The 16,822-nt window shown below is 52.5% G+C and overlaps 7 protein-coding genes across 7 annotated transcripts; 4 read left to right on the top strand and 3 right to left on the bottom strand.

Moving 5' to 3' along the window:
* Window positions 1-813: 813 nt before the first annotated feature.
* Window positions 814-1,874, bottom strand: BDW47DRAFT_133648 (steroid reductase; the record flags this gene model as incomplete). Its single annotated transcript, XM_024817890.1, has 3 exons — window positions 814-1,502; window positions 1,560-1,775; window positions 1,835-1,874. 3 exons carry the CDS (start codon window positions 1,872-1,874, stop codon window positions 814-816), a joined length of 945 nt encoding a protein of 314 aa, XP_024675202.1.
* Window positions 1,875-2,224: 350 nt separating this feature from the next.
* On the bottom strand, window positions 2,225-6,233 carry BDW47DRAFT_133647 (ABC transporter ATP-binding protein; the record flags this gene model as incomplete). The annotated part of the gene is made up of 5 exons (XM_024817889.1): window positions 2,225-2,483; window positions 2,544-4,609; window positions 4,664-5,218; window positions 5,280-5,854; window positions 5,912-6,233. The coding sequence occupies 5 exons, from the start codon at window positions 6,231-6,233 to the stop codon at window positions 2,225-2,227; spliced, it is 3,777 nt and encodes a 1,258-aa protein (XP_024675201.1).
* Window positions 6,234-6,999: 766 nt separating this feature from the next.
* Window positions 7,000-8,840, bottom strand: BDW47DRAFT_65095 (uncharacterized protein). The gene is made up of 2 exons (XM_024819530.1): window positions 8,507-8,840; window positions 7,000-8,441 (listed from the first exon to the last, which is right to left on the bottom strand). The coding sequence occupies exons 1-2, from the start codon at window positions 8,729-8,731 to the stop codon at window positions 7,044-7,046; spliced, it is 1,623 nt and encodes a 540-aa protein (XP_024675200.1). The 5' UTR covers window positions 8,732-8,840; the 3' UTR covers window positions 7,000-7,043.
* BDW47DRAFT_65088 (uncharacterized protein) lies at window positions 8,841-9,458 on the top strand. Its single transcript, XM_024819528.1, has one exon. It carries the CDS (start codon window positions 8,950-8,952, stop codon window positions 9,259-9,261), a length of 312 nt encoding a protein of 103 aa, XP_024675199.1. The 5' UTR covers window positions 8,841-8,949; the 3' UTR covers window positions 9,262-9,458.
* Window positions 9,459-9,654: 196 nt separating this feature from the next.
* On the top strand, window positions 9,655-11,296 carry BDW47DRAFT_115384 (cytochrome P450; the record flags this gene model as incomplete). Its single annotated transcript, XM_024814789.1, has 3 exons — window positions 9,655-10,765; window positions 10,833-11,099; window positions 11,148-11,296. The coding sequence occupies 3 exons, from the start codon at window positions 9,655-9,657 to the stop codon at window positions 11,294-11,296; spliced, it is 1,527 nt and encodes a 508-aa protein (XP_024675198.1).
* A 490-nt stretch (window positions 11,297-11,786) lies between these two features.
* On the top strand, window positions 11,787-14,563 carry BDW47DRAFT_65066 (NADP(+)-dependent, decarboxylating phosphogluconate dehydrogenase). Its single transcript, XM_024819527.1, has 5 exons — window positions 11,787-12,108; window positions 12,652-12,839; window positions 12,907-13,358; window positions 13,427-13,855; window positions 13,924-14,563. The coding sequence occupies exons 1-5, from the start codon at window positions 12,095-12,097 to the stop codon at window positions 14,362-14,364; spliced, it is 1,524 nt and encodes a 507-aa protein (XP_024675197.1). The 5' UTR covers window positions 11,787-12,094; the 3' UTR covers window positions 14,365-14,563.
* An 818-nt stretch (window positions 14,564-15,381) lies between these two features.
* BDW47DRAFT_122753 (anticodon-binding domain-containing protein) lies at window positions 15,382-16,245 on the top strand (the record flags this gene model as incomplete). The annotated part of the gene is made up of 3 exons (XM_024815912.1): window positions 15,382-15,437; window positions 15,522-16,011; window positions 16,078-16,245. The coding sequence occupies 3 exons, from the start codon at window positions 15,382-15,384 to the stop codon at window positions 16,243-16,245; spliced, it is 714 nt and encodes a 237-aa protein (XP_024675196.1).
* Between the last annotated feature and the right edge of the window lie 577 nt (window positions 16,246-16,822).

Raw genomic sequence — 16,822 nt, 5'->3', positions numbered from 1 at the left:
AGTAGATGCCGCTGTTCCAGCCGTACTCCCTGGTATTGGCAGTGCCTTGCTCCATCGGCGACTCCCACAGGTCGATCTCCAGGCCGGCTCCGATGTAGAGTCTTCTGAGGCAGTAGGAATGGGTGAGTCCGTGCAGGCCCTCGAGGCGGTAGATGCCCAGCCAGACTCTCTTCCACAGCATCACGATTTCCTGGCGGAGCTGGCGCTTGATGCGCTCTTCCTGGGCGGCGGGGTCTGGGGCTTCTACTCGAATGGTGAAGCTGTTTGCGACTATCCATTCTCGGAGGGAGATATGGGTACTGTGGATATGCTCGTTAGAGGGTCTATCTTCATGGAATTAAGGAAGTGATGGTTATACGCACGGAGGGGTGGGAGAGCCCCCGGAAGAAGAGGAAGGGCTGGACGCGTCGGACTGGTCAGGCGACATGGTTGTCTGATTCTTATTCTTCTTTGATGGTATCTTGGCCTTTGATGATATCAACTGGATCGATGAATTCGGCTGGAGGGAAAGGATGGGTAATAAGGAGGTTGACGAGTAGAAGAACTCAGAGGAGGGAGGAAGAGTAAACGCTTGTCTTCATGGAAACACCGTTTCACGAAATGTAGAATCAGACGACGCCGAGATGGAAGATCACGGAATCAAAACAAACTAGCCTTCACAGAAGTGCACGGAAAGGTGAAGAGCTTGGGACTAATCGACGGAATCCATTTCATGACTCTTTGAGACGTGTTTAGGTCTAGTTAAGGATTGTACCAAAGGACTTCATACATCCTATATCATCCTTTCAGACACATCCAGATGGACTGAATTCTTTATACAACACCAGGAATCATCACAAACCTCTTCGGTTTATACCGTTCCCCGAAATCCAAGCGATAGCGTCTCTCCTTCTTCTTCGACCAAAGCGCCATCTGCACACTTCCAACAATAATAAAAACCAATATACTCCAGCTTCTCATCCCACCAACAAGGTAGATCCCAACCCAAGAAACAATCTCAAAAAGATAATGCGGACAGGTCACCATGCCGAACCCCAGCCCACATGGAATACCACGCTCAGAAGAGCCGGGACGACGGAGGTTTCGCAGCACAAAGTGGGCGTTCAAGTTCGCCAGCTCCCCGAATATAAACAGAGTCACGCTGATAGTCATCATTGCCGTTTCTGAATCGGTCGTAGTTCTGGCCCTCGTGGGATCGGGTCGGAACGCCTGGTAGGCCATGCTGGAGACCATGAGCCAGTAATAGCTGACATTCTTGACGATGTTGCGCGCCGGCATTGTGGCGTTGCTGAATCGATGGACGAACATGGACTCATATTCTCGCTTGACGAAGTGGAAGGTCAAGAGAGCACAAAGGAGTTGTTGTCGGTTGGTCGGCGCAAGGATCGTGTCGAGGTTTGCATTGTACAGGTAAGGGCGCAGCGGGAAGAGAAACAACGCTGGAATCAGCGCTGGACCAAGATATTCGGCGATGTATACGGCGCGCCATGAGATTTGGGGACCTGATTGGAGAGAGCTAGGTCAGTCTAGAATCAGCGCTGGCTATGGTAGGTATTAACCTAGGTCCTTGACATGTATCACGCCCTGGTCCTTGAGTCCAACTTCATCCACGGTCAGATCTGCAGAATTTGAAACTAGGGTCCGGTCACGCCCATGGGTTATCCTCAGACGATGGATGGACAATCTTGACGCTGCTGCCACTGAGCGGTACAGTTCATTTGTGGCTGCATTGGGAACAATCCGCAGCTGCTTGGGAAGGTCCTTGATGGGCTTTCCTATAGCAACAACTAAGCTTCAATAAATAGATAATGACGGAGGAAATGCGGCAACCCACCGCTTGGTATGACGGCCAAGTTGATTGTTGTTGAAAACATTGGGTATCAGATATTCGACTTCAGAATTGCCCATGAGGAACAGGAAGGGGGAGAAGGGAAGTACAGCAAACTCGCTCCAATGTGACGTGTATGTTTGACGATGGATTTGGTCCCTGACTTGTCAGTCCGGTTTCTGAAGCCGTCCAAAATTCCATAGCAAACAAGGTAAAATTACTTTCAAGTTCCATTCAAATGACTACTACAAACATGGTATTTCCTCTTTCGAAGCAAAAAGATACTAATTTACGATTTTGCTGAAACAATGGCCCTCACCGGGGCATAATGAACGTTGAATCCTCTATTTCGTCTTTTATACAGATACAATATAACACACACCCCATAGAGAGATACTACTCAAATGAAACCCCATTCAACTGCTGCAACCTAGCCATCCGCCAATACTTCCCCCTCAGCCTCATCAGCTCGTCATGCGTTCCTCTCTCGACAATCCGCCCACGATCCAGCACCAAGATCACATCGGCATTCACAATCGTCTTAAGCCGATGCGCCACGGCGATGGTGGTCCGGCCCTTCATCGTCCGCTGTAGTGCCCGCTGGACCAGTTGCTCCGAGGCACTGTCCAGTGCGGAGGTGGCCTCGTCAAGGAGACTAGGAGAAAAAGAATATCAGATGAGTAAACAAGACACTAGGGTTACCCGGAAGACATACAGTATCTTTGGATTCCATAGAAAAGCCTTGGCGATGGCCATGCGCTGGCGTTGGCCCCCAGATACAGTCGATCCGTTGCCCAACATTGGCGTATCCAGGCCTCGAGGAAGGGATCTCACGAAATCAGTCAATCCGACGTGTTCCAATGCTGCCATGATCGAGCCGTCGGAGACAATCCGTTCGTCGCTCTGCAGGCACTCGCGGAGATCTTCGCCGACCAGACAAGGGTTCTGGTCGACGAGCGCTAGGTATCCCCGATAGCTGTCTATGTCGTAGTCCTCGATGGATCGATTCCCCAACGTGATTTCCCCGGCGTCGGCTGCGTAGAACCGCTCCACTAGATTGAGTACCGAGCTTTTGCCGCAGCCTGTTGTCCCGACGAGCGCGATGAAGGCTCCGGCGGGAGCGTGCAGAGTAATTCCGTTCAAAGCTGCCTGGGAGGGGCGTGTAGGATATCGAAAGTGGATTTGTCGTAGTGCAAGGGACTCGGTAGTGTTCGGGATGGGGATGGGAGCGGGCCTGTATTGTTGTGCGCTGTCTGCGATACGGGGCTGAGGGTTATCGCTCTGCACCAGCTCCGTAAGCTGCGAAGCAGCAGCGTGTGCGCCCGCGATGTCTGGGGCATGCGCGAAGAGAGCCGCAGCAGATTGGGACCCCCAGACTGTAGCAGCGAAGCAGATAAAGAACTGCTGGATGGTGTACTCACCTGTGGCGATGAGATGGGTTCCGCCGTACCAGAATACAAAGGCAATGCTCAGTATGCGGAGCGATGTAGTGCATGCGTACATGGCGGCCGACATGGCCCAGTATTTACCCTGCGTCTCTTGCGTGCTTGCTATTTGAAAAGACGCGAGGACGGTTCTCTGCAGACCGAGGACTGTCACAGTTTTGATCGCTGAGAAAGCTTCTTGTGCGATGGCTACGGCAGCGGTGTCGCGCTTGACGTGCTTCTGCACTTGCGCTTCAATATAGTACTGCAGGAAGCTGGACATGGCTATTAATGGGACTGTGGCTGTTGCTGCGATGCCTAGCTTCCATCCGAAGATGCACCCGACTGTGATACCTGTTGCGAGCATCACGATGCTCTCCACGACAAGTCCTAGCGATGTTCCTGAGACGCCGATAATTTTTGGCGTACCCGATGAGAGGAAGCTCACCATCGCCCCTATTGAGTGATCTCTGTGATCCAAAAACGGGAGGCTCTTTAGCAGTAGCGCTTTGAACAGGCCTGAGCGGGCTCGGAGTTGCAGCTGAGACGCAGAGACCGCGAAACAGTATCCTCGCGCACAGTATATTGTAAACACAATGATGCCGTGGATGAGGTACATCCGCGCCCAAAAGCGAACGCTATGTCCACCTGTGCTGAGACGCGAATCAACAATTGACGTGATCCCGTTGCCAAAGAAGATCGCTTGGACCGGATATGTTATTCCGGCAAGGACACTGAGAATGGTACCTGCGACGACGTGGGGCAGCTCGGGCTTGTTCAAATGCCAAACATGATCCATACCGCTGCTCTTGGGGAATTCTTGAAGGGTAGCACGTTTTGATGTCTCCGTAACACCAGTATAAACTGACTTAGGCCCCAACTCGCTTTCGAAGCTCCTCTCTGCGCAAGGAAGGTCCTGGCATTCGTCATCTGGCCGAAGTTCCTGCTGCTTGACTAGCTCCTGGTACACGACAGATGTGCTGATTAACTCCGCATGAGACCCTTGATCTAAGATGCGTCCACTTTGCATAACAATAATGGTGTCGGCATTTTGGACTGTTGAAAGTCGATGGGCAATCACCACCATAGTTCGTCCAGCCGCGGCCTTGTCGAGAGCCTCCTGGACTTCTTTCTCACTTTCGCTATCTAGAGCGGCGGTAGCCTCATCTAGAAGTAAGATCGATGGCTGGGATATGATTGCCCGGGCTATTGCGAGCCTTTGCCTCTGCCCACCGGAGAGACTTGACCCATCTACTACAGTACCGTAATTTTGAGGAAGACTCATGATGAAGGAGTCAATTTGCGCTGTTTGGGCAGCCTGCACTACTAGCTTTCGGACGGCAGATGCATCGAGTCCCTGTGGCTTTGTAAGTTATCGAATCTTCCCAGACATGACCATGGCCAGGGATACCTCAGCAGCAGCGTTTGGAAGCCCAGACGCAATATTCTCGAATAAAGTCGCACGAAACAGCGTAACATCCTGACCAACGTATCCAATCTGGGATCGTAGCCATGACAGATCCATCTCGTCAATCGGCTCATCATCTATAGTGATGAATCCACCAAGCGGATTGTATAGACGCTCCAAAAGAGCAAAGACTGTTGACTTTCCAGACCCTGACGGCCCAATCAAGGCGACCGTGTGCCCGGCCGGTACATGGAAGTTGATCTCCTCCAAGACAGTTTGTTCAGGTCGCGAGGGGTAAGCAAAACTGACGTCCTCAAACCGAATCTCTCCCCGGATGGGACTGCATATTCGCCCGCTATCCGCCATAGGATCTATTGGCGAAACACGCTCGATGGCTGTAAACACTCGCTTGGCTGCTCCGTTGGCTTTGGTGATATCAACAACGAACGGCAAGGCTTGGCATAGCAAGCTCCCTGCGACAGTCGTTGCATACAACACCGTCAAAGCCTGTGGGATAGTACAGTGCCCCTGGCGGAAGAGGTGGTCTGCCTGCCAGAACTGGAAAAAATTACCACCAGCCCTCAGGGAACAGAGAACGCGGAAGAAAAGAAACACATACGCCCAATCCATTAGCCCAATGCAGAATCGAGAACGAGCCAGCAACCGTCACTCCGAAAATCAACCGCTCTCGAAAGTCCAGCGCAGTGGGGCGTAGTAAGCGGTCATGGTACTTCCTAGCATACCTGTTTTGGCTTCGATAGGCAATGATGTTTCTCATGGCGCTGAGAATCTCGTGCGCTAGATTATCTGCTTGAGCATATTGGGCCATGCCCGTCTCCTGGGTCCTGCTTAGCCAGGACCCCATTATCCCTACCAGGACAACTAGGGCCAGCGGCTGCGATATCATGATTGATGCGAAACGTGCGTTCTGGACGAATGCGCATATGATGGCGATCACGAACCCGGATACCCCGGATAACAGGTTGCCCACTTTGTGCGAGATGCCCGCCTGGATGAGTTTCATGTCCTGGTCCACTTGGGTCATCAGTTCGCCAGTACCGACCATATCGAAGTATGCCATGTTTTGTCGCAGCACGGACGAGAGATATCTCGCCTGGAGACGACGGGTAGTGTGCTCCCCGACGACATTGAAACCCCATGTGCTGATCATGGTAGTGACAAACGATCCGATTGCTGGATGTGTCAGTATACTTCATCAGCAACGCTTAGTAACTTTGCATGTACACACACCGATATACACCAGCAATAGCGTAAGATGCTTAGTCCTATCTCGAACATCCCGCGACGTCTGCCCATCTTCACTCACAAACTCACTCGCCAGCTCCCCAAAAACAACAGACACCAGAGGCATTGCCGCACCGGCGACTATCGCACAGCATACCGACAGCAGTAGAACGCAGATCTGCGACGCGCTCGCAAATCGGTAGTTAGAGAAAAAGTTGGCCTTGCTGGGCTCGTTCCGGATCTGGGATTCGATGACCTCTTCGATTGTTGCGCATGACGTCCCAGCTATAGGCTGGAGATTATCTAGTAGGATCTCCTCGTCGGCCATTCTCGCCGTTGCTCTCGAAGTATTGTTTGCTTTCTGCCCATGGCCCTTTCTTGCTCTGCAGAAATGCGGCGCGGTACAGAATTGGACGTGTCATAGTCGCATGTATCAGATAGGGATGCCGATAAACAGTATTGGGGAATGGAGAATTTCACGCATTCCGATGGTTGATTTATCATTTTCGGCCACGTATCGCATTTCTCTTGGGTTAGAGGTGGTACTTTGTTTCCTCTTCTTTTTTTTCCTTTGCGGCTGGGCAAGTGATAACAGATCACCCGGAGGTATATATATATATGTAAGTGTGTTTTTGGTGCGTTCGGACACTGATGTTCCCCGAAGGAGACTGTCCTCTAACCTCCTAGATTTGTGCCATAAAAAAGGGAGCCACATAAACCGAAGAACCGGAATACTACGACACAATATCCACTCGATATAAAAGATTCGATCGATGAAAATGACAGACTGGATGGAATCTATGCGACGGAGAGATTTGTAGATACGAAGATTCCAGTCTCCAGAAAAGCATTATAAATTGAATCACTTTACTTTATGATCAGACTTGAATCAAGCGACACATCACACTTGGACCGATTGAATATGAAATCTCTCGCGAAAAACACAAAAAACAAAGACATTCTGCATATACTTGTTATTGAACCGAAATGCGTACGAAAACCTTCCACACAAGACCACGCGTCATGGGAAGTTAAACCTCGCCGATACTAAGTTACCCACGCAATAAGATCGTGCCTCAGACATCCCCAAACGAGAAGGGAGACACCATCCAAATGTAGGGCAAGACGGCTACCCCCCCTAAACAAGCAATTTCCAGAGCAGGTAGAAGTCCAGAAGCATCCCGGACGACTTCTTAGCCGGCACACTTCCTGCGTAGGCGTCTACCCGCTTAGTCTCAGTCTCACGAACACGAGTCTCCGGCAGCTCGTCAACTCCCATCGTCGTCATCAGCTGTTTGTGGATAGACGGCCAAGCCTCCGCTCGGGTCTTGAACAAGAGCCACCAGTCACCAGCAGCGTCTTTGCCGACCACCCTGCAGACATTGCGAGTCGGGTACCAGCAACAGTGTTCAATGTCATTAACGTAAGATGGCCGGCCGATGGCATGGGGTCTCTCACCCAGGGGAGTACCAGTGGCGACGACGGCAGCCGAGAAGTCCGTCTCGAAGTATCTGGCCTTGTGCTGGTTGGTGTGCGTCAGGAAGACCAGGTCCGAGCCGCCGACCAGGGGCGGTATTCCCATGATGGATTTTCGCTGGATAGCAGTCATTGCTTCCACCTGGTCCTTGGTTCGGTGCTGCTCAAGCGCTTGGCGGTTCTGGGATGCCAGATGCGCTATGTTATCGTCTGCGAGGATCTGGCTTGTGGGGTGGACCGTGTAGGAGTTGAAGAATGCGTTTCCGATGAAGCCCTTTCCGCCCTTGAATGACTCGTTGAAGATGCCCCATGCGTTGAACGGGCTCATTACCATGACTGGGCGACTAGGCGCTGGGTCCAGTGCCGTTACAATGGTCTTCAGCCACCAAGCGGCCACGACGTCGGGCTCGCTTATGAATGGCTCGTCAGCGCCCTGCGACGAGGCGTCGGCTGCCAGTTGCTGGCGTGCGGCGTCCCTCATTTGGTCCACACAGTGTCCTGGTAGACGGATGGAATGCTCTTCTTCCTTGCGGAACCAGAGTAGCTCAAAGAGATACCGGAGTCCGAAGAGTAAGAGACCAAGGCCTGTAACGAGGCGCTGGAAATTGACATAGCCCGCCGGGGAGGTATCCTTTCCTACTGCGCCCAAAGGGTCCTTGTCAAAAGGCACGAAAGGTGGCACCTCGGCTTCTCGGCCTTGCAGGACAGATGTCCAGGCCCGGAAGAAATTGGACCGCGCAACTGCATCAAACAGGGTATGGAGGTAGCTGGTGGTCACCAGAGTTGCATCCTGGAAGACTGCGACGTGGATGTGAAGCTGTGGACGATCGGTGTAGATCCAATCGGCCAGAGCCCGGGGACTATCAGAATGGCGGACCAGAGGAGCAAATTCGGCAGACTCGGGCGATAAGAAAGACTGGTCTTGTCCGGTCTTGGGCAGCTGTGAGCCCAGCGGATGCTCCTTGATGCTCATGCCATACTGAGTGCTGGTGAAAATGAATGCCGGGCGGGTGCTCTTGTTGTACTCCGCGGGGATGTGGTACTCAAGCTTGCCATTGTCCTGGTCCATGGTCTGTTAACGTCGATGTTATACATGCATTGCCAGATTGGAAAAAAAGCTCTTACACTCAGACGCAGGCGAGCCCCCAGTTGACCCCAATCCCCGATCTCCATCAAGCGGTCCAGCGCTGTCTCGAGCTTCGCTACGTCCAAGACGTCGTCAAAACGGAAGGTGAAGTCATGAGCAAGACTGCGTAGGTAGTGCAAGTCATCCCAGTATCGCAAGGGAATGACTCGGTCTGTGGGCACCGTCGCAGGACGTTCCCGACCAAACATTGACTGAAACCCCATTGTCTGGGTAATCTCCAAGGAAATGAGCCCTTGATTGTTATGGTGTAGGTAATCAGCGTCCTATTTTACCGTCCAAGGGAAGCCGTAGTACAGCAGTGCAAAACAAAGGAACACCTTGACTAGGGCAACATCTAAATGCAAGAAGAATCGAGGAGCTTAAATGTATCTGACCTCGTAGCTCGCGAGGGGTTAAACAGCGGTGTATCTGATCGCTGAATATGAGTGTGGGATATCAATGCAAGGGTCACTTCACGAATCTACAAGAAAAAGTATGGCTTGACTTCATCACATCCGCAGCTGGAGCAAGCGCCTACTTCGCGGGGGGCGGGAGAATATCTTCTGCTTGGAAGACAGGTTCTCTGTTCCGGAAGTCTCGTAATGCATGTTGCATGTCTCTAGATTTTAAATTTGCTTTTTTTTTTTTTTTTTTTTTTATTGTTTTGAACGAGATGTGTATGACCTGGGGTCGCATTAGGGTAAAACGGACAATAGACCAAGCACTTGTTGGACTCCTTGATAAGTCGGTGTAGTATACGGAGTAGCATAAACCCGTATCACTTCTGCCGCGTCAGACTTGGAACGGGACCAATGGACATGTGTCTTCATGTTTGACTGTACCTCATATGCATGCATCTTGCGTGGTGGAGACTGCTATTGATTCCTTGCATATGCTGAATCATTTCTCCCACTCTGTCATGCCGAAAGCTACCAGTTGCTCCGGTCAGAGATACCGTTCTCTAGAGAAGATCTCAATACGCGGGGCAGTACGGGGTAAGCAAAGAGAATAAGAAACGCAATCCCCAAGTGGCACATGACACTCTCACCGCGTAGCTGCAATGTGCAGATGACAGGGCAGGCAGTAGTGCCATATAACGAAACGACAGTACAGCATCCCCGCGCTGCGCGGCACCTCACGCAAGATAATGGAATCATGGCTTGGATCACCACGGTTCAATGAGCCTGTTGTGGTTTTCGTTGTGGTAATTGTTGGGGTTGCTTTTATACATTTGATGCGAATATTTCGGCAAGGCCTCAAACGGCGAGAGCTGGAGCGACTCCGTGGTTGCGAAAAGCTCCCCAATGAAAACGACCGCTTCCGGTATGACATCTTTGGGGTCGCCAAAACAGTCGAGTTGGCCTTTCATTTCCAGCGTCGAACGTCGTTGGAGTATACGAATGCACTGTTCACCAGATACGGAGAGACATACACTTCCCATCTGATTGGGTATCGACTCATCTTTACCCATAACCGGGAAAATATACAGCACCTGCTGTCCACTGCTTTTGTCGACTTCGACAGTTCGCCCTTACGAAAGCCCCTGTTTCAGTCGATCACCCCACATGGCATCTTTACTCTGGACGGCGCAGATTGGAAGAAAAGCCGGGGGCAGTTGAGTAGCCGACTTTCCGATCTTCGCAGGATCATCGACCTAGAAGGGTGCGAGCGCCATTTTCAAGCCTTTCTCCAACACGTCCCCTCAAACAACCAAGCTTTCGACATTCAATCCTGTGTCTTTGCACTTTCTTTGGATATACAGACAGGATTGTCCTTGGGAGAGTCTATCGATGCTCTCGACCCTTGTCAGTCCCCCGAGAAGAAGCAATTCGAGGCAGACCTGCTACATGTGAAGGAGAGAATCGTGCAGGACGGTTTCCGTGGTCCTCTGCGTCATTTGCGCTCTAAGCGGACATTCATCCAGTCATGCAGGCGTGCCCGTGAATATGTGATGGCCCAGGCTACCCGAGAGGTCCGACAACGCAGTCACAAGAGGAAGAGGGCGGAAGTATACCCCGTCAAAGCGGCTCTGGACGCGGAGGCCGAGGAAGTCTCCCAGTTTACCGACCAGGCGCTTGGCATCCTTCTCGCAAATGACAGCATAGGGACGACTCTCTCGGGTCTTTTCTACTGTCTGTCCCAGGACGAACGGGTCGTGCACAAGCTGCGAGCGAGCATCATCGACACTCTCGGATTGACATCCCCGACATGGAAGCAACTGGGTTCTCTGGGCTATGTCCGCTGCGTGATCCAAGAAGGTGAAGAGTCCCGAATTCATCCTTTCGCTATCCAAGGTCGTATGCGCTGACAACCTTGCTCTCGAAGTCATGAGGCTCTTTCCTGCCGTGGTGCTCAACGCACGCGTGGCGAACAAGGATTCCATCATGCCGCGCGGTGGTGGGAGGGACGGTGACGCCCCGGCCCTGGTTCGAGCGGGAGATATCGTGGTCTTTTCCACTTGGGCTCGACATCGGCTGGGGAACGACTTTGGGGAAAATCCCCAAGCATTCTATCCCGAACGGTGGGAACATCTCAGTGGAGACATGCCGGGGTATATCCCGTTTAACAAGGGACCTCGAGCTTGTCCTGGTCGTAGGGCGATTCCTCCCTTGGTGGTTGCCATAGCTGACTCTTGTGCAGGACATTATGCCATGATTATCCTGACGTACCTTGTGGCGCGTCTGTTTCAGACTTACTCGCGGGTGTCGAACTATAATACCCAGCCGTGGACGGAAAAAATCAGCATGACGTTTGAGAACGACAACGGGGTATTTGTCGGGCTCAGCTAGTAGTAGGTAATGAGGTTCAAGAACCCCGATCATCTGGATATAGTAATAATTCGGAGACAAACAGAACAAACACGACAGACTGCCGCATTCGAATAGCTCGAAATAGCTGGGACAAGCTTGGATTGATTCAATTCTGGTCTTGACCTTCTCATGGAGTCGTCAATTCTTCTTTCCAATTCTGACCATTTTCATGATATGATGGGATCGTTTCTTCGGATAGGAATCAATCTGATCAGGGGTCTTCTACACTCCCTCGATGTGTTGTATGTAAATAAATGCATGCCTGAGGCAACATTACCCCTCCGTCATCTCCGACTTCCATCCAGTCTACAGTTACAGTATAGATAGCTCCGTCGTGGGATGGACGTAGATTATCTCACCGGATAAAATAAACTGGATTCAATTGAATTCCATCCAAGTGGATCGGTTGAAATCATTGTGTTCGGCGTATTATCCAAGTACCTAGTTCGACTCACCGGACCGGACTACTCTGCTCCTCTCCCTCAGCATGATTTCCCACTGCTAAACAAGCCCCGCCCATTCTCTCTGTTTTTCGTCCCACACCCAATGACCAGAAGGAAACCTGCTCCGTAAGCGGCAGTGACATCGTCCAACTCTCTTCTCTTCTCTCTAGTCTATCTTCCTTCTCTTCTCCTCCCTTTCTTCCCTTTTAAATCGTTCCCATCTCCCCCCCACCTTTAATCCCTTTGTCTCCATCTTGAAATTCAACTCTTTTGTTGGATTGCTGTTCAAACACTGTCTTAATACCCCTCCCCGAGACCAGAGAGCTTCTTCATCATGGCAACCGCAGTGTAAGTTCAATCGATTTCCTATCTTTCTATCTTTCTTTTTTCTTTATATATGTTATTTGCATATTATCTCCTTTGTATTTCCTGCATACCAGTCATCGTACAAAGATGCCTCCCAACCTGGTGCAGATGCCTTGTTTTTCCGCATGAGGCACCGAGCTTTTCTCGTACCCCTCCTCGCGTCTATGGTGTTGCTTATCCCTATTGAATCGTTTCTTTTCAATTTTTGATGATTTATGGGTTTTATTCTCTTACTCTCTGTGTCATCTTTTCTTCATTCGTCTTCTTTTTGAAAGAAGGGGCTTCTTGTCTTCCCGTGGTGATATGCGACGAGCGGCGGCGCGGGGCAACTGCAGCTCTCAACGTCATAGCGTTCGTGCACTGGGATAGGACAAACCATCCACCACCCCACTAACGCACACCCCTCAATTCCACCATTTCCGTTTTTTCTTCTTTGGTCTTTTTTTTTTTTTTGATTGCTGCATTAATTCCTGATTTACTGCCCTCTGCCCTCTGGATATATGAGAATGTACCAACTGACTCAAGCGCCCGCTTGGCCGGCATCAATGTCGGCGCATCGGCGCATCCCTCCCCTAGTGCTGACTTCGGCCTCATCGGTCTGGCCGTCATGGGTCAGAACCTGATCCTCAACGCCGCTGACCACGGTTTCACCGTCTGCGCATACAACCGTACCACCTCCAAGGTCGACCGCTTCCTTGAAAATGAAGCCAAGGGTGAGCTACCTTTCCGGATCATGGCGGTTCGTCGTGGAGTCGCGGATAGCTAACTGATGGCTTCTAGGCAAGCCCATCGTCGGTGCTCACTCTGTCGAGGAGTTCTGCTCCAAGCTGAAGCGTCCCCGCCGTATCATGCTCCTGGTCATGGCCGGCAAGCCCGTCGATCAGTTCATCGAGGCTCTCCTGCCCCACCTCGAGGAGGGTGATATCATCATCGATGGTGGCAACTCCCACTTCCCCGACAGCAACCGCCGTACCAAAGAGCTCGCCGCGAAGGGCATCAACTTCGTCGGCAGTGGTGTCTCCGGTGGTGAGGAGGGTGCCCGCTACGGGCCCTCCCTCATGCCCGGTGGAAACGAGAAGGCCTGGCCCCACATCAAGGACATCTTCCAGAGCATCTCCGCTAAGAGCGACGGCGAGGCCTGCTGCGACTGGGTCGGCGACGAGGGTGCCGGCCACTTTGTCAAGATGGTCCACAACGGTATCGAGTACGGTGACATGCAGCTCATCTGCGAGGTAGGCCTCTCCCCCAAAAAATTCCGTCCACTTCGGTCTGACCGGCTCTGACATCCCTTGCACGATAGGCCTATGATATCATGAAGCGCGGCCTGGGCATGCCCGTCTCCGAAATTGCCACCGTTTTCGAGAAGTGGAACACGGGCGTCCTCGACTCCTTCCTGATCGAGATCACCCGCGATGTCCTCAAGTACAACGACAACGATGGCGTCCCGCTCGTTGAGAAGATCCTGGACAAGGCTGGCCAGAAGGGTACTGGCAAGTGGACCGCCATCAACGCTCTCGACCTTGGCATGCCCGTCACCCTGATCGGTGAGGCCGTCTTCTCCCGTTGCCTGAGCGCCCTCAAGGACGAGCGTATCCGCGCCAGCAGCCTTTTGGAGGGACCCTCTCCCGACTTCAAGGGTGACAAGCAGGCTTTCATCGATGACCTGGAGCAGGCTCTGTACGCCTCCAAGATCATCTCCTACGCCCAGGGCTTTATGCTCATCCAGGAGGTAAGTCTGGTCCCGTTTATCTGCAGTCAAATCTGCGTATGGTCTACTAACGTGTTGGAACTTAACAGGCCGCTCGCGAGTACGGATGGAAGCTGAACAAGCCCTCGATCGCCCTCATGTGGCGTGGTGGTTGCATCATCCGCTCGGTCTTCCTCAAGGACATCACCAACGCCTACCGCAACAACCCCGACCTGGAGAACCTCCTCTTCGACGACTTCTTCAACAAGGCCATCCACACCGCCCAGAAGGGCTGGAGGAACGTCGTCGCCCACGGCGCTCTCTGGGGCATCCCCACCCCGGCCTTCAGCACCGCGCTCGGCTTCTACGACGGCTACCGTACTCGGGACCTCCCTGCCAACCTGCTGCAGGCCCAGCGTGATTACTTCGGTGCCCACACCTTCCGCATCAAGCCCGAGTGCTCCAACGAGAACTACCCCGAGGGCAAGGATATCCACGTCAACTGGACTGGACGTGGCGGTGACGTGTCTGCGTCGACCTATGTGGCTTAGATGATGGATGCAACGCCCTGCGCTGGACGTGGAATCATTCCCCCGATAATGGAAGAAGGGGGACCGGATTGGTAGAACTCTGGGGCAACAGACGATCACCCGGTTGCCAATGGTTAAAAGTAATCAGATGATTACGATGTATTTAGATGCCCAGTTATGATGGCAGAAACTTATGAATGAATGTTTTCTGTTCGGTTCATCCAAATCCTGGCGGTCGGGTCCTCGTGCACCGGCCGGTATTGAGCAAAAAAGATCAAGGTAGTAGGATTAGACGACATGACATGAGTCGTAAGGTTTCATTTCGATAGTAGCATATGCGACTGAATGATGGAGGGGGAATTCCCGTCGATTTGGCCAGTTGACATTGATTGAATACAATGACGAGATGGGGCAGAGGTCTCCACCGGCGCTAAACCGCATTCGGTCGGCCGGTCCAGTCACCCCAGTCCGACCTCCCTCCATGAACATTTGCCCTCATTCTAGCTTTCCTGCTATCAGTCGACGGAGCGCAACCTCCTTTGACCCCATCTCCGTGCCAGCAGTCTGAGATTTCTCCCTCTTCTGCTTGGTCATACTGTGCCTGATTTGCACCCCTCCTCCGATTCCTTTTGCGTATCGCGGGGCGCGATATCGGCCACTCCCTTTCCTACCCAAGTTGCGGCTCCCGCTACGTCCCACTGTGCCTGATCTGCGCCGAGTACCGTCTACAGGGCCGCCGCAAGTCATCTTCGCAGCTCACTCGCTAGTCTAGGTCGCAATCGGTCTAAATCGTTGCGGCGATCAACGTGTCGGGAGAGACGGAAGTTCTTGTGTTTCAGACTTGAGCCGTCACACAACCCGCCTTTTTAAACGAAGCTGGTCCAGCTCGGCCACCGCATGAGCATAGACATAGATACCTGTTGATTAGCTACGACTGAACGGCTTGAGGGTCCCCGGATTTTTGTTGACAGTCCTATGCCGGATACTAAGCGTCACAGCGTGGGTGGAAGACCGTCCGGTGCAAGTCCAAACCAAGGAATGGCTGGTGCTATGGTGCCTCTGGAGGCTGCTCTGAGCGGTGCAATTGGTGCACGGTAAGCAGACAATTTATCTTGCCCCCTTTGGCTCGACAAAGATGAGCAATTGGAGTCCGCGGTATTGACATATTCATCTACCAGCGTTCGCATTAGCACAGCCCCAACCGTGTCCACCATCGAAGGCACCCTGTTCACAGCCTGCCCCATTACCAACCTAGTTGCCATCAACACTGCCGACAAGCAATCGCAAGCAGCAGACTACCACATCATCCCTGTGTCGCGCATACAATCCTTCCAGCTCCTCTCGCTGGCCCCCTCATCCAACTCCACCGAAGGCTCCTCGTTCTCCGATGCCGTCCCCCCTCTGCACGCGCTGGATATCCGCGCCCTGAAGACTCGCGAGTTCAATGCCGTGAGCAAGCTGCTCGAGACGGAGGCGCGTCGCGGGAAGGGCGTCACGCGCGAGGCCCAGGACATCTTCGACGCTTTCACCCGCACCATGCCGACCCGGTGGGACGGTCCCAACATCATCGTGGCGGATGCCGTCACCATCGCGCCCCCGTACCGTGTGGACGACTGCCGGCCGCTGGTTGCGGGCGACACGGCTGCTCTGGCGCATGTGCGCAAGGTGGTATGTACTGTTCTTCGGTTCTAGGTTCTCTTTGATTTGGTGGCTGGATTCTGACCGTCATAACAGCTTGAAATGGAACGCAAGAAGATCGAGTTGCGTAGCGCCAGTGCGGCGATCGGCACGACCAGCACCTTTTCCCGCGGCAGTTCCGCAAAGGACGCTGCGGGCGGTGCTTCGAGCAACTCCAATCCGACTCCAGGGCCTGGTGCTGCTGGTCAACGGAAGGGCGGTTGATTTGGTGGAGTACCTACCAATGATGCGGCTGGAGAGGGAGAGGGTGGGAGTGAGGGAGAGAACCATGCATTGACCGAGGAGCGTCCAACCCAGATGATTAAATCGGGAGAAGGGCACCTGAATATACGATAGCAACGATGGACAGATGGGTGTTATAGACTCGGCAGATCTATTAATGGAAAGTGTATGGTGCTGGATATAGACATCCGTCGCTGTACTTCTATTGCTGGGACTACATCCGGGTTGGAGTGCATAGGTCTGGATCGGATCATTGCGATGGTTGTCTATCTACTTCTGTTTGGAGTTGGTAGGACCAAGGACTACTCTAGAAACGGAACAATGATGAATGAACATGATTTATTAGATGGCTTCGTAGCATCACACTTAGCTTTAGAGTACCTGGTACCTATATACCTAGACTCATCAAGCCCAACCACCAGAGTACTATAGCACGACCACAACCTACACCAAAACATACCTACCTACCTACATAGACGATCCCAACCAACGCTCCATGCCAGCTCAACCACCACAGTACTACGGAGTACTGCATATAGCACCAGACCCATATACTGCG

The sequence above is a fragment of the Aspergillus candidus genome (genome assembly GCF_002847045.1).
Source record: "Aspergillus candidus strain CBS 102.13 unplaced genomic scaffold BDW47scaffold_5, whole genome shotgun sequence".
Lineage (NCBI taxonomy): Eukaryota > Fungi > Ascomycota > Eurotiomycetes > Eurotiales > Aspergillaceae > Aspergillus > Aspergillus candidus.
The sequence above is the reverse complement of the archived record's forward strand: the minus strand, read 5'-3'. Positions and strand labels throughout refer to the sequence as shown.